Source organism: Sphaeramia orbicularis, chromosome 1 (assembly GCF_902148855.1).
Source record: "Sphaeramia orbicularis chromosome 1, fSphaOr1.1, whole genome shotgun sequence".
Lineage (NCBI taxonomy): Eukaryota > Metazoa > Chordata > Actinopteri > Kurtiformes > Apogonidae > Sphaeramia > Sphaeramia orbicularis.
The window spans coordinates 14,446,473-14,469,033 of NC_043957.1; the positions used below are offsets into that span (position 1 = coordinate 14,446,473).

General features: G+C 40.5%; 2 protein-coding genes across 8 annotated transcripts; one reads left to right on the forward strand and one right to left on the reverse strand.

Moving 5' to 3' along the window:
• The first annotated feature begins 1,537 nt into the window (after positions 1 to 1,537).
• sde2 (SDE2 telomere maintenance homolog (S. pombe)) lies at positions 1,538 to 8,525 on the forward strand. Of its 6 annotated transcripts, none has more exons than XM_030141775.1 (8): positions 1,538 to 1,958; positions 3,214 to 3,331; positions 3,708 to 3,819; positions 4,645 to 4,814; positions 6,810 to 6,927; positions 7,283 to 7,393; positions 7,726 to 7,783; positions 7,947 to 8,525. In XM_030141775.1, the coding sequence occupies exons 1-8, from the start codon at positions 1,851 to 1,853 to the stop codon at positions 8,316 to 8,318; spliced, it is 1,167 nt and encodes a 388-aa protein (XP_029997635.1). In that variant the 5' UTR covers positions 1,538 to 1,850; the 3' UTR covers positions 8,319 to 8,525. The 6 variants fall into 6 exon arrangements, with proteins under 6 accessions (XP_029997635.1, XP_029997602.1, XP_029997619.1 ...); XM_030141742.1 differs by having other exon boundaries at positions 1,539 to 1,958; positions 7,699 to 7,783; XM_030141759.1 differs by having other exon boundaries at positions 1,539 to 1,958; positions 7,717 to 7,783.
• mtif2 (mitochondrial translational initiation factor 2) lies at positions 7,451 to 22,412 on the reverse strand. 2 transcript variants are annotated; one of them, XR_003936087.1, is made up of 16 exons: positions 22,289 to 22,412; positions 21,630 to 21,775; positions 21,370 to 21,493; positions 20,927 to 21,098; positions 20,687 to 20,847; positions 18,464 to 18,640; positions 18,163 to 18,302; positions 17,615 to 17,739; positions 17,254 to 17,458; positions 16,569 to 16,821; positions 15,999 to 16,139; positions 14,142 to 14,306; positions 13,922 to 14,062; positions 13,331 to 13,543; positions 7,929 to 8,680; positions 7,451 to 7,810 (listed from the first exon to the last, which is right to left on the reverse strand). XR_003936087.1 is itself a non-coding variant. In XM_030141729.1 (15 exons), the coding sequence occupies exons 2-14, from the start codon at positions 21,771 to 21,773 to the stop codon at positions 13,374 to 13,376; spliced, it is 2,118 nt and encodes a 705-aa protein (XP_029997589.1). In that variant the 5' UTR covers positions 21,774 to 21,775; positions 22,289 to 22,412; the 3' UTR covers positions 8,565 to 8,682; positions 13,337 to 13,373. The 2 variants fall into 2 exon arrangements, 1 of the variants encoding a protein (XP_029997589.1); XM_030141729.1 differs by lacking the exon at positions 7,451 to 7,810 and having other exon boundaries at positions 8,565 to 8,682; positions 13,337 to 13,543.
• Between the last annotated feature and the right edge of the window lie 149 nt (positions 22,413 to 22,561).

Sequence of the window (22,561 nt, forward strand, 5' to 3'; positions counted from 1 at the left end):
CGAATGTGGATACCAGTCAGTCAGTCTGTCAGTCAGTCTCTGAACCGCTTTATCCTCGAGAGGATCGCATGGGTGCTGGAGCCTATCCCAGCCACCTATTCGGCACCACCATACCGCCCTGTGGATATCTGGTCACATAATAATAATAATAATAATAATAATAATAATAATAACAACCATCATCATCATCATTATACACAAATGATAACAATAATGAATAAGGATGGACAATTGGAGGAAAAACAATTCGACACACTAGGATAACAAAATAAACAAGTATTTTAATGAAATATATGTATTTTAAAAATCTGACACATAATATACATACAAGCAAACAAATCTAAAACAGGTGTTTCATCATAGCTTATGACTAAAGAAAAAAAATCTGTCATAGTAGTAAAGTACTGAACGATTTGATGATTATCAGGGATGTGCACAGGATTATAGAGGGGCAGGGGCTCAAAGTCACAAAAGGGCAGTATGTGTGCGCCAAATTTTTTTCAGGCCTTAATAACACAATATGTGGCTTAATGTAAAATTAATAAAGTAGCCATAGATAACAACAACAACATAGCTGTGTATATTGTGTAGCTGTGAGTGATGCAATTGCTGTTTCTCTTGTGTCATCAAATTATTGTCAAAATGTATCATAATACTGAGGTTTTGAGGACACGCGATTCAGCTGCAGTTCTAAAAAGCAATAAAACATTGGCTTTTTATCAGGCTACATATTGTTGAAGATAAAGATTGTAACACATGAACATTCAACTGTGAAACATTGACAAAAATATAGAAATAAATACTAGAAAAACAGTCCTGTTTAGTCTGTAGTTCAGCCTGCATGCCTACAGGACTGCAGTCAACATGTTGATCTCAATGATTTGTTGTTAATATAGCATAGCTAACATAGTCTGAGACCTGAGATTAGCTACACAATAAACTAGAACAATTTCCCGACTCCCCAAAACCGGGTCATAACTTCCAAACTGGTAAGCTAAGGCTAATATGATATTTTTCCCAAGGTGCACATTAACGCAGCTTTCATTAAAAAAAAAAAAAAAAAAAAAAAAAAAAAAAAAAAAAAGTCCAGGCTACACATTAAACAGTCCTACTGTGACTGCTGTTTGAGTTTCCTGTTCCTACTGGAGAAACAGTCACAGCAGCAAAGGCACAATAAACTGAATATCTGGAAACAAATGTAAATTGTCAGTAAAATCAAGTGGAGTGAATGATTCCTCCTGTTTCCGATTCAATACATTCAAGTAATTTTAGAGAGGGGGGGCTTCATAAGCCACAAAGGTTGAAGTCAATCCACTGTTCCGTCTCATCTGTGCAGGGACTACACAGTGGAGATGTGACCGCGGCTTGTACCTCTCTCTCTCTCTCTCTCTCTCTCTCTCTCTCTCTCTCTCTCTCTCTCTCTCTGCATGTGCGCGTGCAGCATAGGGAAGCCCCGCCCCTCAGTCAGAGACAGCGGACAGAGAAGCGTCATCCGACTCAACACACGTACGCGCTATAACAAGGAAATGCGTACGGTAGATAACCGTGGCATTTTTATACAGCCATTTTCTTTTAAAAGTAAAAAGGGCACTTTTTCTACGATGCAAAAAGGGCAAGGGCCCTATGTATGCACGTGCCTGATGATTATGATCATTGTATAATAAATTCTTGTGTTAGGTATAATACTTGATTTATTTCCAGCTCATGGTTTAATGGAGACCTAATGGATGTGTCATTCGTCGTCGCCTCCGCAGCTGGGGGCGCTGTGGTAACGTGAAACCTGAGGGAAGAAGTGGGTCGGAGCCACTACCTTGGTCTTCCGCAAGCGTAGTGGTGGGCTTTTGGAGGTGATGCAGGTGATTATCTGTGCCCCGTGTTTCAGGTGGACCCAGGCCCAGTTTACGGTCCAAACCGGGTCCGCGGTGGGAGACGTCTTGGACCGGGTCACCCGGCAGACGGTGAGTGTTGGACCTGGGGTTGAGCCCGGTCTGAGCGAGTTTAATCCGGGTTGGTTAGCATGTCAGCTAATGCTAACGGACACAAACGATTAAACTTTAACTTTTATTTAATCTGACTGAAAGTCAAGTCGTTTTCAGAGGAAAAGATAAGATGGCAAATACTTTAAAAGTGAGACGTAATGTGGAATAAATGACGTTAAACAACATTTTATGGTGTCAAGGTCTGTGCGGCTCTGGATTCTGAACATTTAGAGTCTAAACTGAATAATTACAGATTTGACCTGTAACATCATCATCATCCAGCCTGAGGTCTGATGTCCATCAGATTCCATCATGTTGATTCTGAAGACATTTGTCTCCTTTACAGACAAACTGTTCACAGCTAAAAGAACTGAAACTAAGCCTTAGGATTTTATACAGAACCACAAACTGAACAAGTTTACATTCATCAGATAAAATCCATCACATTGGGTGTCTATGTCCAAGGGAAATTCCAAGAATTCAATTTTCATGCCATAAACTCAAACTCCCATTTTTACTAAAACCCATGGTTTTCAGATTAGAGTAAGGTGTAGATTTTCTGTCCTGATTCTAAACTTACCCACAGGTTGAAGCAGTTTCCTCGTGTTCTGTTGTTACAATATATGCGTCATGAATTTCACTGAATGTTACTGAATAATTACAATTATTAAGAGAATGATGCAAGGTGAATGACTTTACCTTATTTCTGTGTAGATAAAGAAGATTTCCCTTCACAGAAAAGGGATGAAGAACATCTGTATCAGCAGTCGTTCCCCATTTCCCATCTTTGTCTCCTTTTTACATCCCTCATTAAGTTTGTCACCAGTAAAATTCTCTAGAGAATGAGCATGTCAGATTTAGACACTGAAGTAAATGTTGATAACATGTTGAGGTTGTTAAACCTGAAATGACCTTTTATTGTCATTATTTGATTAACCATTTTTCAGAACTGGATTTGTATCATCACCATCCTGTAAAACACATCTCATCAGCTTCATAAGTTTGTTGAATTTGGAGAGAAATTGAAAATAACAAACAAGTGGAGTGGTGGAAAAACCTGCTGTTATTTGTTGTGAATCGTGGACATTATGTTATTGGTTTCTTCTTGGTGTAGATGAATCAGTCTGTGGTCATTTCCTGCATCATGGATTTGAGTGCGAAGGTCCATGGCTGGTTCTGGTCCAGAGGACATGATATATGTATGCTGTATGACATCATGTTTGTTTTCCTTCAGGGTGTCTCATCGTTGGATTTCTTCATCACTTGTAACGGCCGTCTGTCACACCTGGAGGATCCCCTGCAGGATGGAGGTGTCTATCACCTGGAGCCCCGCCTCCGAGGAGGGAAAGGAGGTCAGTTCAGTCTGTTTTATCTGTGATAATCAGTCACTTATAGCTAACAGATGTCTCAGTAGCACAAGAACAAAACAGAATCAAGGAATAAGGAAACAACATAAAACGTATTGAAATCGCTAATGTAAGTAATTAATTTATCAGCCGGGGCAATTGTTTACCTGCTTTACAAATTTCAGCTACTTCCTATAGCCTTCTTCAGAAGCGTCACATGATGTGCCATGATGTGTCTTATAGGCTGCTCAGGAGGATTTGCCAGACAGCAGGGAGGGCTTTAGCCTAGTTGTATTTGGAATCACACGTAAAAGAAGAGAAAACCCTCCCTAAACCACACCTTCTGTGTCTCTTCCTCTGTGGTACTGATGTGCTGTTGTAGGGTTTGGGTCAATGCTTCGTGCTCTTGGAGCTCAGATCGAGAAGACGACAAACCGTGAGGCGTGCCGAGACCTGAGTGGACGGCGCCTCCGAGATGTCAACCACGAAAAAGAGTAAGACACAAACGTCCAAAAAGAGTAAAAGACAAGACAAACATCCAACAGTTTGGAATGTGTGATTACAACCCCAGTTCAAGGCAGGGTGTTGTGTGAAATATAAATAAAAATGTAATTCTATGAATTTAAATCCTTTTGACCTCTGTTCAGTTGAATACACTGCAATGACAAGATATTTAATATTTAACCTGATAAACTTGAATGGTTTTTGCAAATATTCACTCATATTGAATTTAATCTATCCCCCCATCTTACCAACTATTCACCACCCACCCCCGTCCATGGCTTCTTGTGTACCTCACAATTTCATTCTGCTGGTGCGCCAAGGTATTAATACTGTATAATAATTGTTGCTTACATTTTAAAGAATGATTTATCAAACATTTTTTATGTCACTACTTATAAAATATAGACACACATCTTTTCCCTAAAGTCTGCTCTCCCCAGCATAAAAAGTATTATATCTACAACCTGCGGTTCTCCACGGGTCCCATACTAGTCTAATGTAAGACTATTATACAGCGTTTTAAAGTTGTGTAAATTATCTTTGTGAAAGAAACAAAGATTTATGCAACTGTTAATACACATGTGCACCATTATCTATTATAAGACTATTATACTCTGTGTATATCAACGCTCTTATTTCATATATATATTGGCTGATATATTGGTTATCAGCTAATATATTGGATATCAGCTTTTTTTTTTCAGCTCCCAATATCGGTATCGGCCCCAAAAATCCCATATCGGTCGGGCTCTGGTTTTCACCATGTCTTACCCCTGTCCTCTGTCCTCCACCCTTACATTGTCTTCTGTCTTCAGGATGGCTGAGTGGTTGAAGAAACAGTCTGATCGCGAGGCTGAGAAGGAGCAGCGGCGTCTGGAGCGCTTGCAGAGGAAACTGTCTGAACCCAAACACCAGTTCATGGACACAGAGTACCAGCAGCAGTGTCACAACCTGTCAGAGAGACTGGAGGACTCAGTACTCAAAGGTCAGAGGAGGAGGGGCCTACTGTGGTGGAGAAATGGTGTGGGTGGAGTTTTATGCACAGGTCGAGTTAGAGCAGGGGTGGGCAGTTAATTTTTCCAAGGGGTCACATGAGAAAACAGAGTTGTGTCGGAGGGCCTAACCAAGGGCCAAACCAATAAAAAGTTAAATATAATTCCGTATCAGCCTTCCTTTTTTGGCATTAGCTGACATTTTGAGGCTTAGTCAGAAAACCTCACTTTCAGGTTTTTTCAAGCTAAACATGTCAAGGTTGTTCGGGCTCACAGGTACGCACACATACACGTCCATGTGTAAATCATAAAAGCTTCCTTTTCAAAAAAAAAAAAAAAACACATTTGAATTGAATGCATGGTATAAATACTTTTTCATTTACTTTCTAATGTACGATTGACCTCACACGGGCAGGACTGGAATGACCAAAGGGCTGCAAAATGCCAAGGTTTGAGTTAGAGGAATGATCAGAAAATCAATTTCACACAAACAGAAGCTGGAATCAGCCCTTTAACATGTGAGAACCACATTCACTCATGTCCATAAGTATTTGGATGGTACCTCTAGTGTTGTAATGTTTCCCCTGTTCAACACCCCTGTGGATCTGAACTAAAAACCAGACTGGACTTTGAAGTTTAATTCAGTAGGTTTAATTAAAATATCACATAAACTGTTAAATAATTCCAACCATTTTAACCCTAGTTCGTCCATTTTTAGAGGCTCAACAGTAACTGGATAAAATCTGAGGATTGCTTGCTGTAAATCCCTGTGAAGTCTTGAACCCATGGATGTCACCAGATGCTGAGTTTCCTCCTGCTGATACTTTTACAAGTCTTTACTACAGACGCATTCATCCGCTGCTGTTGGTTGGTTTTTGCGCCCTCAGTTTAATCATCAGGAACTGAAAAGCTGCTCTGTTGGGTTGAGATCAGGCAGGGAACATCCCATTTTTTACCTTCTAAGGCTCTTAAAGCTGATTCTACAGTATGTTTTAGGTCATTATCCATTTCCCTCTTGTCAGTGTTTCATCATTTGTGTGAATGTGATCAGAGGAAAGATCTGTATCTTTCAGAATTCATGTTCCTTTGGGACACTGGTGTTTGTCGATGATTGCTGATCAGTTCCACTGGTGTCCACACATGGTCATGACATAACACTGTCCACATGTTGGACACATGATGTGGTCCGATGTGGATCAGTTGATCCTTTCATTCTCCGTCATTCTGGTTCTAATGTGTCCTTCCTGATGTTTCCAGTGGTTCATACCTTGTTGTTAAACCCTCTGTATTTACATTCATGAAGGCTTGATAATGACATGCCCACCTCCTTAGGTGTGTTCTGGACTTGGATGGATGTTGTAGAAAGTTTTCCTCCTAAACTCATATAGTTTTCCTTTATCTGATATTTTAGTTGTTTCAGCTGAGTCCTCCTTCACTTGCATTGACTCCACTTTGAACCTCATTGCGAATTCAGCAGATACCAAATGTAATTTCGACACCTGGAATGAACTCCAGACCTTTTATCTGCTTCATTTGTCGTAGAATTACCAGGAACAGGAATCATCTGGACATGAAGGTGATTCGGTCATTGTCCAATTAAATTTGAACCTCTGTAAATGGACAGAGTATACAACTAATGTAATATTTGTAGAAAAACAGTGAAGTGATGGTTCAGCAGCTGCTGGACTTCAGGGTTCACGGGTGTTTGTCTACAGACGAGACTTGGATAGGATGTTGAATCTTTATCGTCATTTGTCATTGTTTCTATCCAGGTTTAAATTATTAGCAAAAGGAAAAAAAAAATGGAGATGATAAATTTCTTCTTTCTGTCATGACAAACACTTGAGGATGTTCCTCAGATCCAGAAGTGGAACATTCAGAACCACTGTTGTGGCAACATGGTCTCAGTGAAGTGACAGTGTTGGTTTAGTTTGTTGGTCAGTACTTGTGCGATCAGAGTCACATGGTCATAGTGTGTCTGGGTTCAGGTCTACAGGCATCGTCCAGCGCTCAGGTGAACGACTGCAACGGGTCCAAGAGACCAAACCTGGATCAGAACCACACACCGCTGGTCACCAAGAAGAAGAGGACAGCCGCCTGTCTGTGGTGAGAGATGGACACAGACACAAAACAGAGCTGCAGATGATGTTAAGTGTCCATTATTTTGCTGACTCTTTTTCATTTTTCAGTTCATTGATGAATTGTTTTATTAAATATCAGTGTGATCGTCTTGAAAACAACTGGACATTTCATCTCCTCAGGTCGACTCTGTCTTTGTACAAAAACACAAAACTCTTATTTACACCCATTTTAACTTAAAGTCAAAAATAACTACAATGAGACCAAATGAGCAATTAACAGACTCATTGATCAGTTGTTCATTTGTTGATTAATTAAATCAGTTGATTGAACAACAGCTAACAGTCCTAACAGGTGACGGAGTCTGTTGTCATGGTTACAGGATGGGTATGGATGAGATGCTGAGCTCAGAGGAAGAGGAGGAGTCTCTGTCCACGTCCAGTGGTGCAGCTGTTGCCATGGCAATGCAGACGGAAGTGGCGTCCACAGTACGGTAAGTGACGTTGAGTCACAGGGTTAATATCTGTGGATTTACATGAACATGTTAAAATTCACACAGATCTGTGATTTATTGGTGAATTTATCAATTTTATTTGCCAGTCAGTGTCTTAGTCCAGACAGGATGTGAATCTTGCAGACAAATGGAAGTGTTCTGGTGATCCTGGTCACATTAGTCCACATAGTTCCATAGGTCTAGATGGTCCACAGAGTCCAGATTCTGCAGCAGCTCCTCAAAAACATCTTTTAGTTTCTGCTTCTCACAAAATAATTTCTGGTAAATTCTGGTCATCTTTTCAGTTTACCTTCACCCCCCAGATCCTCCAGAGACCAGAGTCCTGAACCCAGATCCAGACCTGCAGAGGCCAGTTCCAGTTCACAGCAGGTCTGAACATCACTGTTTTCATGAAGTCTGAAGCTCAACATGAACAGATGTGGAAATAATAATATTTTATGTGTTAAAATCAAATATTAATAACATCTGATGTTTTGGATCCAATAAGTGATGAACTGTCGACAGGAACACTTACATTTGTCATCCCTGTCAGCAGTGCCCCCCTGTAGACCCCCAGGCAGCAGCAGGGGAACAGAGCCCCCCATTGGACCCCCAGACAGCGGTGGGGGAACAGCAACCCCCTGTGGACCCCCAGGCAGCAGCGAGGGAATTGAGTCCCCCTGTGGATCCCCAAGCAGCAGCGGGGGAACAGCACTCCCCTGTGGACCTGCAGGGGGTGGAGAGTGTGGAGCAGTTAGAGGCTCTGGGTCTGGACATTCTGAAGGAGGAGCTGATGCTTCGAGGGCTGAAGTGTGGCGGGACGTTGGTGGAGCGTGCTGCCCGTCTTTTTGCTATCAGAGGAATGAAGGCAGATCAGATTGACCCAGCGCTGCTCGCCAAGCCCAGTAAGGCCAAGAGGAAGTGAAGAGGTCAAAGGTCATAGTGGTTCTGGCTTCACCTGCTGGTGAACAGGAAGCATTCTTACGTTTTTCAACCTTGTGAGTTTTGGTTTTTAGTTTTAGTCTGAGCTCTGACCAATTAAAAAGGGCCTTCTCATTGATTATCATTTCTTTAAAAATGTGAAATGTGTTTCTGTTTCTGCTCCATCTTTTATTAAACATGTCGAACTAAATGGATTTAAGACTTGTCTTTAAATGAGAAACAGGTGAGGTTTGAGATTCATCACAGTATCTTTTAATAAAGCATAAACATAATTCGTCAATGAGGGGAACTCCGCCCCTTGCTGATGTTTGGCCCATGCATCACTTGTTTTTATTGTCTTTATAGCAGGGATTAAAGTTCTCCGTCACCACGACGGATTTCCGTCAAATGGAAAAATTGAGGGGGGGGGGAGTCATATTGAAGTAACTTCCCCACGTGTTTTGTGGAGTCCAGTCGGCACCGCGATCCTGTCCTGGGTCTGTGGTCCTGGGTCTGGGTCTGCTGTCCTAGGTCTGCAGTGCTCCGGTCTGACCGAGGTGAAGTTAGCAGCGGGTTGGATATTCGACGGACATTCAAAACCCATCGCCTTAGGGACTATCAATAAATTACTGCTCTTAATGTTTTTCTTCAATAGCTTCTCAATCATGTGACCCAGAGACTCCAAACCTGTCTCAAATTATTATAATAAAGAGGACCTTTAGGAAACACCACTTAATATTTCTCTTCAGTCTATATTAATATTTTTTATGAATATTATTCATATTTTTATGAAAAAATGTCTGTTTTTCTTCAATAGCTTCTCAGTCATGTGACCCACAGACTCCAAATCAGTCTCAAATTATTATAATAAATAGGACCTTTAGGAAACACCACTTAATATTTCTCTCCAGTCCATATTAATATTTTTTATGAATATTATTCGTAATTTTTACAAAAAATGTCTGTTTTTCTTCAATAGCTTCTCAGTCATGTGACCCACAGACTCCAAATCAGTCTCAAATTATTATAATAAATAGGACCTTTAGGAAACACCACTTAATATTTCTCTCCAGTCTATATTGAAATTTTTTATGAATATTATTCATAGTTTTTAATAAAAATATGTTTTTCTTCAATAGCTTCTTAGTCATGTGACCCAGAGACTCCAAATCAGTCTCAAATTATTATAATAAAGAGGACCTTTAGGAAACGCCACTTAATATTTCTTTCCAGTCTATATTAATATTTTTTATGAATATTCATATTTTTTTTAACAAAATTTCCTTTTTTCTTCAATAGCTTCTCAGACGTGTGACCCAGAGACTCCAAACCAGTCTCAAATTATTATAATAAAGAGGACCTTTAGGAAACAACACTTAATATTTCTCTCCAGTCTATATTAATATTTTTTATGAATATTATTCATATTTTTAATTAAAATTTCGTTTTTTCTTCAATAGCTTCTTAGTCATGCGACCCACAGACTCCAAACCAGTGTCAAATTATTATAATAAAGAGGACCTTTCAGAAACACCACTTAATATTTCTCTTCAGTCCATAATCATATTTTTTTATAAATATTATTCATATTTTTTTAAATAAAAATGTCTGTTTTTCTTCAATAGCTTCTCAGTCATGTGACCTAGAGACTCCAAATCAGCCTCAAATTATTATAATAAAGAGGACCTTTAGAAAACACCACTTAATATTTCTCTCCAGTCTATATTAATATTTTTTTATGAATATTAATCATATGTTTTACAAAAAATGTCTGTTTTTCTTCAATAGCTTCTCAGTCATGGGACCTAGAGACTCCAAACCAGTCTCAAATTATTATAATAAAGAGGACCTTTATGAAACACCACTTAATATTTCTCTCCAATTTATATTAATATTTTTTATGAATATTATTCTTTTTTGATGAAAAAAATTCTCTTTTTTTCTTCAATAGCTTCTCAGTCATGTGACCCACAGACTCCAAATCAGTCTCAAATTATTATAATAAAGAGGACCTTTAGGAAACACCACTTAATATTTCTCTTTAGTCGATATTAATATTTTTTATGAACATTATTCATATTTTTTTAATAAAAATGTCTGTTTTTCTTCAATAGCTTCTTAGTCATGTGACCCAGAGATTCCAAATCAGTCTCAAATTATTATAATAAAGAGGACCTTTGGGAAACACCACTTAATATTTCTCTCCAGTCTGTATTAATATTTTTTTATGAATATTATTCATATTTTTTAAATAAAAATTTCTGTTTTTCTTCAATAGCTTCTTAGTCATGTGACCCAGAGACTCCAAACCAGTCTCAAATTATTATAATAAAGAGGACCTTTATGAAACACCACTTCATATTTCTCTCCAGTCTATATTAATATTTTTTTATAAATATTATTCATATTTTTTTAATAAAATGTTTTTCTTCAATAGCTTCTCAGTCATGTGACCCAGAGACTCCAAATCAGTCTCAAATTATTATAATAAATAGGACCTTTAGGAAACACCACTTAATATTTCTCTCCAGTCCATATTAATATTTTTTATGAATATTATTCATAATTTTTACAAAAACTGTCTGTTTTTCTTCAATAGCTTCTCAGTCATGTGACCCACAGACTCCAAATCAGGCTCAAATTATTATAATAAAGAGGTCCTTTAGGAAACACCACTTAATATTTCTCTCCAATCTATATTAATATTTTTTATGAATATTATTCTTTTTTTTATGAAAAAATTTCTTTTTTCCAATAGATTCTTAGTCATGTGACCCAGAGACTCCAAACCAGTATCAAATTATTATAATAAAGAGGACCTTTAGGAAACACCACTTAATATTTTCTAGAGAAATATTAAGTGGTGTTTCCAAGAGATCCTCTTTATTATAATAATTTGAGACTGGTTTGGAGTCTCTGGGTCACTTGACTGAGAAGCTATTGAAGAAAAAAGGACATTTTTTTGTAAAAAAAAAAAAAAAGAATAATATCCTTAAAAAATATTAAAATATTAATATAGACTGGAGAGAAATATTAAGTGGTGTTTCCAAAAGGTCCTATTTATTATAATAATTTGAGACTGGTTTGGAGTCTCTGGGTCACATGACTAAGAAGCTATTGAAGAAAAAGAGACATTTTTATTAAAAAATTTGAATAATATTCATAAAAAATAATATAAACTGGAGAGAAATATTAAGTGGTGTTTCCTTAAGGTCCTCTTTATTATAATAATTTGAGACTGATTTGGAGTCTCTGGGTCACATGACTAAGAAGCTATTGAAGAAAAACAGACATTTTTTCATAAAAATATGAATAATATTCATAAAAAATATTAATATAGACTGAAGAGAAATATTAAGTGGTGTTTCCCAAAGGTCCTCTTTATTATAATAATTTGAGACAGGTTTGGAGTCTCTGGGTCACATGACTGAGAAGCTATTGAAGAAAAACATTAAGAGCAGTAATTTATTGATAGTCCCTAAGGCGATGGGTTTTGAATGTCCGTCGAATATCCAACCCGCTGCTAACTTCACCTCGGTTCCGGTCTGCAGGTGTTTAACACAGACACGCCACGCACAGGGGTCTGATAGGTTTAACAGTGATGATAATAAGATGACTTCTTTTTTTTATGTCGGGAGGATAAATTGATGACTATTTATGTTTGGAAGGAAACGCTGCTCATTCTGTGCCTCAGAAACACATGGACAAGTTCAGCTTTACCGAAGTTCAGCCTCCAGACGCTAACTTTAGTTTAGTGCTAACAAGTAGCTTTCATTATGAAAGAACCACAGCGAAAAGGGAAGAAGACAGAACTGATCTACATGTACCTTCATGTTTGGGTTCATAGCTTATCTCCTCTTGCCGGTATATGACTAGTGTGTGTGTGTGTGCCCTTCCCGTGCGTGCGGCTGTGCGCGCCGCGGCCTTACGCGGTTACGTGCCCGACTGCATAAGTGCTTTATTTTGACCCGTTTAGCATCTTATTTCTATCTGTGTGGTACAGTACGAAGATAAAACTGAATGAATGAGTAACACCCTTGGTATTTGCAAAGCCACTATATTTTACATACCCTCAGAGAGTATATGTAACGGAATATAATTTCTGTTCTCTTCTAATTTCTTCCAATCAAAAGAGAACATGATATTGGCGGGAGTGGGTTGTGGACGCAGGTTTGACCACGTACAGATTATTTTGGCTAGCATATACATCATGGACACGTTTGTAGAGGAAGGTGCTGAAGTGGTAACTATTGAGAGATGCGTGAAAAATAGATGGAGGTGGGCATGGCTTGATGAGAAGGGAGACGATAGAACTCCAATTAGATCATTCATTCATTCATTTTCTGAACCCGCTTTATCCTCACTAGGGTCACGGGGGTCGCTTGGAGCCTATCCCAGCTACATAGGGGCCAATTAGATCATGGTGCAAAAAAAAATGAAGCAGCCTGGTGCGTGCATGTGCGTAGTTTGCCACAAGAAAATTCTGTTTGGTTCCAATGGTAAAAAAAAATCCTGATCCGCCATCAATCTGAGAAGTTGAAGATTAGTTGGTTTGGGTTACATTTACACAGACATTTTCCCCAAAATTCATGTGCTGTTGGAGTTGAAGTTATGTTTTAGGAGTTCCTAAATTGTTAAATAAAAAGTTTTTCACTCATTTTTTGCAGAAAGGTTTTCTTCTAGTTATTACTTTCACTTGCTTCAAAGGTTTTCATACCCTTTAAAATTAAGCAGAGAGCACCAAAATTGACCTGAAGCTTTAAAAATTTTCTGGGGGAGGACCCCCAGACCCCCCCACCAATACCACTCATGACATTTTTTCTATCCATATTACTAATCTTCTACACCTGTACACTCTCCCCATTCAGTGTGTTTTACAGTATTGCCAAATTTGACTATAAACTTGTACGCTATAGTAGTATTGTATTGCATCATTTTAAATAGTGGCCAAAGATTTTGACCAGAAGAAAATTTTCAGTCAGATGAAAAATTTTTGCTTTAATCCCTGCTTTATAGTCAGTCAGTATACTCGTCATGCAGCAGCAGAGGATGATGGGAGTCAAAATCCAGGGTCCCAGGTCGTGACCTGTGGAGCATCCACCTCTTCAAAGCACACGACCACATCTCCTGCTCTGAAATCGACATCTCCATCCACCGACAAACCACACTCCACCCCCGTCTTCACCGTCTGAACATCGTCTTTGTGATGCTTCAGCGCCACCAAGGCTCCTGAAAGAGAAGAACGGCTATAAACCACAGCGTGGGCCAACACGGCAGCAAAACACACCAAGTCCAGGCCCTGAGACATTCTCGAAGCAGAAAAGTCTTAAGTTGGACATTTGTACCCGAATGAACCTCACATCACTAACATTCAGATGATTAAACCATTGTGACTTAAAATAAATCAACAGTGAGAATAATTAGAATCAACTTCACGCCAACATGTGAATCAGAACTTTACATCCAAACTCTGATCCGGTTACGACTTCGTTACACTTTTGTTTAAATTTTTTAGAATGGTTTTGTGTTTGAATTTGTCATGTTGGATGTGAACCGATGACCCTGACCCTGGTCCCAGATCTCAGTCCTGGTTCTGGTCCTACTCACCCTCCCAGATGGTGTCCCTGCCTCGGATCAGTCTGAACTGGAGGCGTCGGTCCAGCTGTCCTTTCTGGACCCGGCAGCCGGCAACCACCACCTTCTTCTTCCCCACTGTGACATCAAACATGGCAACGACAGTGGCTTCACCTGGTTAGAAAGAGCTAACAGTCAGAACCGGAACAGAACCGGAGCCTGAACTGAGCTTGGACGGAGGGCAGTCACTCACCCATGATGTTCTCGGTGACGAGTGGTGGCAGTTTGCTGTTGAGCTCGTCTTTCAGGTCATCGATGAGCTTGTAGATGATGGAGTTCATTTTCACAGGGACGCCTTTCTTCACCGCCAGCTGCTGTATTGATTTAGTGACACCGACATTAAAGCCATAGATGGAACCTAAAGGAGAAAAAACAAACACTACTTGGACCTGTCCAGCCTTTCAGGTCAAGAAACAAGGCTCACACTATCGAGGGCCGACAGCAAGGGTGTATCCCCGAAATTTCCCCAATCCTCTGCTCCCCCATCATTTGGAAAAAACATACCACCTGGTGTCAAAATATGACATTATGTTAACTCAAGGTAGTGGCATGAAGAATGGGAGTGAGCCATGGGGGGCAGCCATGGCTCAGTTGGTAGAGCAGGTCGTCCAATAACCGAAGGGTTGGCGGTTCGAATCCCGCTCTGTCCTAGTCAGTCTGTTGTGTCCTTGGGCAAGACACTTCACCCTCCTTGCCTCCAGTGCCACCCACACTGGTGTATGAATGTTTGGTGGTGGTCAGAGGGGCCGTAGGCGCAAAATGGCAGCCACGCTTCTGTCAGTCTGCCCCAGGGTAGTTTACCAGAGGGAGAATGTGAGAGAGAATGAATAATGGGTCAATAATGTAAAGCGCTTTGGGTGCCTAGAAAGGCGCTATATAAATCCAATCCATTATTATTATTATTAAGAAAGACAATTGTTAGACAATCAATATGAACTCAATTTGAGCTACATCGACTTGATAGTGGCAGAATAATGGTCAGAGAACCAATTTTTCCCACAAAACTCCACCTAGTGAATGAAAATGACACCGTATGAACTCTGGATGGTAGGAAGAAAACAGACATTTGTAAGATGATCAATATGAACCAAATTTAATCTCAATCAACCTATTATTGCTTGGTTTATGTCCAAAAAACTGATTTCCAACTAAAGTGCCCCCATTTGGATGACTTATAATACTCAGAGAAGCTGAAATCGATATGGTTCTTCCACTAGGGGTTCCCTATGTTGGTTATCAAGGGAGAAGGAATCCAACCAAATCTGTCCTTGTTATCACACAAAAGATATCCAGTGGTGGCGGATCCAGTGGTGATGGTCGGGGTAAAACCATTATATCTCCAAAACTCCTTTTCAGGGATATAATGAACACTAATCAAGTTTCCAAACTCATCTGTTTTCTAGTTAAAACCAAGACATGAACAGGAAAAACAAGCAAAGAAAAGTGTCAGTTGGACAGGTTGGTTTTTAATCTTTCATGATAAACACCTGAAAAACTACAGGTGGAGTAATGTTTGCATTTATATCATTTATATCAAAAATATCCCCCCAAAGGTGATCAAGTCAACCCTGAACCAATCAGAGAAGATGTGGGTGTGTCTCAAAGTCCTGCACTGGGTCTTGATGGGTACAGGTAAAATTAAATGAAATGCAGGCAGGTACCAGGCAAACAAGTGAAAAAATAAAAAGATTTGTGGATGGAAATAATTTCCAGGACATTTAATGATTATAATCTAATTTCACTGTGGTTGATCCACAGTTGGGTTGTTTTATTGTGAAGTGAGCCTCACCTCCGTTTACATCAGGCCACAGATGCCACTGAACAGCACATATTAGTGCGTTTTAGCCAAAATAAAGCCGTTAAAAGTGAGTTACTGTGTAGACAATGTGTTTAATCATGGGTCAGGTCGGGTCGCGAGTGTAATTGTACGCGGGTACAAGTGGGTGTGGATTGGACTAGGGAAAAAAATGCTGGTAGTGATACCCAGCTTTCCGGGTACAGACGGGGGTGGGTTTGGAAAAGTGGACCCGTGTAGGACTCTGGTGTGTACCTGCAAACATTTCTGCCATGTTGATGTCGTTCTCTGAAATATCGCCGACACCAAAGTGAATGACCTCCATCTGACACTGATGCTGAGCATCGTAACTGTCCAGGATGTTGAGTATGGTCTCCACCGAACCATCCACGTCACCTGAGGGGGCAGGGTGTGACAATCAGGTGAATCTTGAGTGGTGTCATCTTACATAATTCATTAGTGCACTCAAAGTTTACAAGGATCTACATGAGTATCTATAGTTTTCTGACCTTTTCCTTTTATTAGATGAATTTAACACGAATGTACATTCTACATATATTTTAGAAATCAACTCATTAGTTTTATTACATTTGAGGAAACACAATACTGTTATTTTCATCAACATTTACATCATTAACTTTAACTCACAGAACCCTTTTTTCCATCACTAAGAAATATCACGACAAACAAAAAACAGACAAAACTAAATTCAAGGGTTTACTGTTCTTTTGTTTATTTTAATGGAATGTTATACAAACCAGTGTAAAATGTGTGATGTGTTTCAATATAATCGACCAATCACAGGTAAAGTGGGCCGGTTCATACCTTTGATGATGACTGGCAGAATCAACTCGTCTCTCTGATACCTCTCACTGGCTCTCAAGGCGAACTTGGTCTTGTTGGCTCGGTAAAGAGCAGACTTCCTCTGTCTCCAGCTCAGGTGTTCAAGCTCTGCTCTCTCGCGGCGGTACTCCTGCAGGTGGAGCTGCTGCTTGGCCTCAATGGCACTCTGCTCCTCCTTCAGCTTCTGCTGCTCCTCCTCATATCTCCTCCACTCCACCACCTCCCTTGCACGCTGCTGCATGACCACAAACATAAATCACATGGGCAAACTGCCATCCAACAAGAAGAAAAACACATTTAAGGACATTTAAGGTTGTAAAGCCTAGATGTAAAAGAACTATGCAGATATCATCTTTTTAACTGTGGAGATCCTCAGGGCTCTGTCCTCACTCCGCTGAGGTTCTGAACTATATTTCTCATTTCATGCAAAAGAACATTTTCAAATAAACTCATCAACATGAAATACTACAGTACCCAAGATCTTCAGCAGGAGTTGCCATGGAGACAAAGCCTCAAACAGTTATAATATAAAGCAAAACGTCACTATAACTAAGAAACTCAACTAAAAATTGTCATTTCCTCACATCAGATTTACAAACATCGTTACTGCCTTTAGGTTGTCAAAGAGCAGTTGAAACAAGTTAGTCACAGTTCACTTCAGTTTTACCTCAGACTCCACCTCTAGGATGGTTTCTCCAGCAGACGGCAGCTCTTTCCAGCCAACCACCTCCACTGCAACACTTGGCCCTGCCTCTGTCACTGCTCGGCCATTCTCATCAAACAGGAAGCGGACCTTGGCCCAGCTCTTTCCTGCTACCAGGATGCATCCACGTCGCAGAGTCCCCCGTTGGACAACTGCTGTCGTAACAGGCCTGAGATGCCACGACAAACCCAAAACCTCAGTGAGAAATTCAGAACCAGAGTTAAATGTGTAACCTGTAGATGAATATTCCAGACCTGGAGCTAAATTTATAACCTTGGTATACCCCAGTATCACCCTAGTACAGCCTGGATGGAGTAGGACTCACCCTTTGCCTTTATCAGTGCGACTTTCAATGATGAGTCCCTCCATAGCACCGTGAGGCTCCGCCTTCAGCTCCAAAACCTCTGCCAATGCCACTGTGGCCTCAGCCAGAGCCAGCAGGTTATCACCCTGGCAACAACATCATCACATGACTCTCTCCTGCTTTTTGGAGTTGTTTTGAACAGGACGTTTGGATGAAGTTTCTATGATGCAGATTTTATCCAATGAATTATCTACATAAAACACTGACACAGGTGTAATATAAATCTGTAATCAAAAGTGGAAGAAAGCTAATTATTTTGTATTTGCAATGGAAATGTTATGTTTACAGAGACAAACTGTTGTGAATTCAAAACCTCATAAGGAGATAATTATGCCGTTGGTCTATTTCTAAATGTGGTCAGTGTCCTGAAGTCTAACTCAGTCTAACCTCTGATTTTTGTTGTGTGTTTCAGTGCAACTCATTCCCATGATTCTCTGTTTCTCTACATGTTGTGAATTCATGATGAGGTTTGTGTTGAAGGAAGCCTCACCGGGTTCTTCTGGCATTACCTTAAGGGCAGAGACGTGGATGGCCTGGACATCACCACCAAACTCCTCGCAGACGACGTTGTGGGTGAGGAGCTCCTGTTTGACTCTCTGAGGGTTGGCCTGAGGTTTATCACACTTATTCACCGCCACAATGATGGGAACTGAAACACAGTACAGACACAAACTGAATATGAGCAGACGATGTAGCTCACTGTGGATCTGCTCATTGGTCAAGGTCAGCTACGCCAACCTGCGGTGTCTTTGACATGTGTTTATAGGATGGGTCGCTGAGGTCTTCGTGGTCAGTGCTGAAAGCTCGTACCTTTTGCTTTCTTGGCGTGTTGGATGGATTCCACTGTCTGGTTCATGACGCCATCGTCCGCTGCCACCACAAGGATGACGATGTCAGTGGCGTTGGCTCCGCGGGCTCTCATGGAGGAGAAGGCAGCGTGACCTGGGGTGTCCAGGAAGGTGATCTTCTCACCCGTTGGCAACTGAACTGGAAAAGAAAATCAGTGACAGAAAGTAGAGAATGTTAATGTTTTACTTAAAGTTTCCATTGAATATTAAATTAATTTCATTTTGTTCACTAGTCTGTGAATCATTGATCAGGCTCTGTTTTAGGCAATAAAGCCAAAAAATCCCTCAAAGATGAGATTAATTTTCAAACAGCACAAATCATGTTCAAGGCAACAAAATAAGCAACTACCAAAGACTATAAAACATTAATAGGAAGGAAACCACAGATTATATTGTTTTAAGAATATAAGGGTGTGAACTAGCAAGAGATTTAGTGTTTCTGTTTGTAAATGAAATTATGGAACTTTATCAACATGAAGTTAAAACAATGTCCAAATAGAATTCAGTTTAGTCAGATGTACTTACAGATGATTTGGGTGAGGTATGGAGACTAAAATATTAGAATATCGGTGGGTGTGAGGGAAAAAAAAAAGTACTAGTAACAATGTTGTTGCCCCTGCCTTCACCCATAGGTAGCTGGGATAGGCTTCTGCACCCCCTTGAGGATAAAGCGGTTCAGAAGATGAATAAATAATGTAATTTTATTCTATCCATCTATCAAATTATCGTTATTTTTTTTTATGGCCATTGTTTTGTTGAGGCTGTGATTAACTATGTATTTGCAGTTTCAATTAATGTCTGGAGGTTGAAATATTTTAAGTATGTGATTTATTGAAAAGTTGTGGGAATAATTACCATATTTTCGGACTATAAGCCACTACTTTTTTCTCACGCTTAGAGCCCTGCAGCTTAAACAAAGATGTGGCTCAAGTATAGATTTTTAAGGGCTAACGGCCTCCAGGGGGCACTCTAGCAGGAAGGGCAAAAGCGAGACAGACAGGTGGAAGAGGTGATGTGAAGAGGAGAAATTTTAAGCTTAACTTTTAACAATCATTTTGCGTGTCATGCACAAACCCTCATTGTGGAAAACACACAAAGAAATGCATATGATGTAGCTTTTAAGTTAAAAGCAATTGATCTGGCTGTCCAAGAAGGAAACAGAGCTGCTGCACGTAAGTGCCATTGAGAGCGACAAAAGAAGAGAGACTGAGAAGGTGTGTGACGGAGCCTTTCTGAGGCTGTTCAACTCCGACACTGAAGAGGATGACTTCAGCGCGCAGGCTGGAAGATGAAGATCGCGATCAGTGACTTTTCTGGGTTTTTTAACCAGCCGTGTTACTGCCGTTTTACTGCTGTGTTACAGGCACTGTTTGGAAAAAAGCAGTTAAGGTATGTAAATAAATATCTAAATAATCTTTCTGTTTACCATCTTTCTGTGTAAATATCTCATGTTACAATGTGGACACCTGTCAGGTATGGCCTCTATATGTACAAATATTTTTTTCTTTTAAAATTTGGTGGATGTGGCTTATATTCAGGTGCGACTTATATTCAGGTGCGCTCCATAGTCCGGAAAATACGGTAAGTGTTAACTTCTTCCCTAATTTTAAATAAGTAATGTTTAAATAACACTAAAATTGTATTAAATAGTGTTTACTTAACACTGCTATTACATTAAGTATTTATTTTGTATAATAGTATAAATTTGTTTAGATTTTCTTTTGATAATATTTTTTTATTGCTATTTTTTTGTCAAATAAATGAATGAATGATCATACCTACAACATACCTAACCTACCAACATAATCAAAATGTTCAAACCAGTTGATATTGATATTTATGATACACATTAAACCATCATTCCTACAAGTTTAAAAAGTTTTGTACTGAATGGAAGCAGAAGAAATAATGATTCAAGTTATTCGTAAGAGATGTTAAAAGGACAAAGTAAGACAAAACTGTCATGAAAAAATAAAAACTGATGAAACAGGATAACATGGACGAACTTGTAGTCATGGTTTTACCATTTAAGACTCATTTTGTTCTTGTTCAACAAATAAAAATACTGAAATGTTTTGTGTTTTAACTTTTTCTGTTGTGACAGCATACAGACAAAATTAAAAACCACATTAAAATCCCAGTAATGATTATGTCAGAGCAGGAGATGGTGCTTTAGTGTTTTTACCTAAAAAAGCACCAATGTGCTGTGTGATACCACCGGCCTCTGTGGACACAATCTGGCTTTTCCTCAGACTGTCCAACATGGTGGTCTTCCCGTGGTCCACATGACCCATGATGGTCACCACAGGGGGTCGGGGCTCCAGGCAGGATGGGTCCGCTGAGGGTCTAACAGGACCAGATGTGTTTGTATTTGTGCATGTGGTCAGGGTAAGTCTACGCAGACTAAAGTGTTCAGGTGCGTCACCTCCTGACGGCATCCCGGTTCTCTCGCTCTCGGCTCTCGTTCACTCTAGCCCACCTGAACTTCATCCCAGACCGGGACACCACCTCTTTGATCCACCGCTCCTCAAGAACTGAGTCTGGCTCCAGAGAGTCCACGTCCAGCGTCGTGTTCAGCAGCGCCTCCACCACGTGATCTGAACACAAACGTCAGAGAGAACATTACATAAGACTGTGACCCCGCCTGCCCAACGTCAGACTGTGACCCCACCTCCCCAACATTAGACTGTGACCTGGCTTCCCTGCCATCACACTGTGACCCCATCTCCCCAACATTAGACTGTGACCCCACATCCCCAACATCAGACTGTAACCCCACCTCCCCAACATTAGACTGTGACCCCACCTCCCCAGCATTAGACTGTGACCCGGCTTCCCTGCCGTCAGACTGTGACCCCACCTCCTTACCAAAGTCTTTGTTCATGGCCTGAGCAAGAGCCGCTGCCGTCATCCTCTGTCTGATTTCTACTTCCTGTTTGTCCACTTTCACTTTGACCTTCTGGATCTTTGGCTCCTTCCTCTGACCTTTGACCTGCACAAACAACAACATACAATATAAATTATGAAGATGAGGAAGACGACTGGGTCCTCCTGGACTCTGGGTTGCCTGGCGATCCACAATCAGACAAAGGAAGGCGACAGTACCGTGGGACACACCAACACCTCACCTGTTTAGAGGCATGTCTCTGTTGACGGATGAGTAGGGGGGTGGAACTTCGGGGTACAGACAGCAGGGTCCCAAGGAGCTCACATCTGACCTCTGAGCAGACAAGTCGCCGTGCCCCGCCCATCACTGATGACATCACATTCATACCTGAGAGGTCAGAGGTTAGATGGAGGTTCATATAATGACCTCTTCTAAGACAAAGTCAGTTCATCAGATGCATCAATATCTGTGTTTCTTTCCATAAATGTCAGATGGTTTCAGGTTTGGTCCTGAAAACACATCATTGGATAAAAACAGATGAAAACAGGAAAACAAAGTGAAACCAGATGATGAAGGTGATGAAGGTTCATCTGGACCGTTACGATAAAAGGGTGAAGGTTTAATGTTTATTGGCCCGTTCCAAAGTGCTGGGAGGTGGGAAGTTTCCGACATCTAACGAGGTAAAGTGCTTTGGAACGGGCCACACAAAGCCTTGAAATCAGCTGACGAAGGTGTGAAGTTGACATTAAACAGGTGGAGCTCAATAGGTAAATGTGTGAACACGCTGATTATGACCGATCTGACTACATCGAACACACGACCTTCTACTGTACACATGTGACATGTAATCCAAGCCCTGTATGAGCATCTGACCTCTGACCTTCACCTGGCCTGACTCACCTGAAGGTGGACGTTTTCTCTGTTGCTCACCTTCACCTGGAAACAACCTGACACCGTGACTTTAAGCTGCGACAGGGAGCCGCCATGACAGTCTGCTGAGAGAAGCCGAGAAGAGCCGACTGGAGCCGAGAAGAGCCGAAAGGAGCCGACAGAAGCCGAAGAGAACGCCTTTGGTTACAATAGCCGTGTCTTCCCAGTCGTGATCATGTCTAAAAACAACCAGATTCCACTTATGGATGCAGGGCACTGTTCTTCACCTGTGAAATGTTTTTG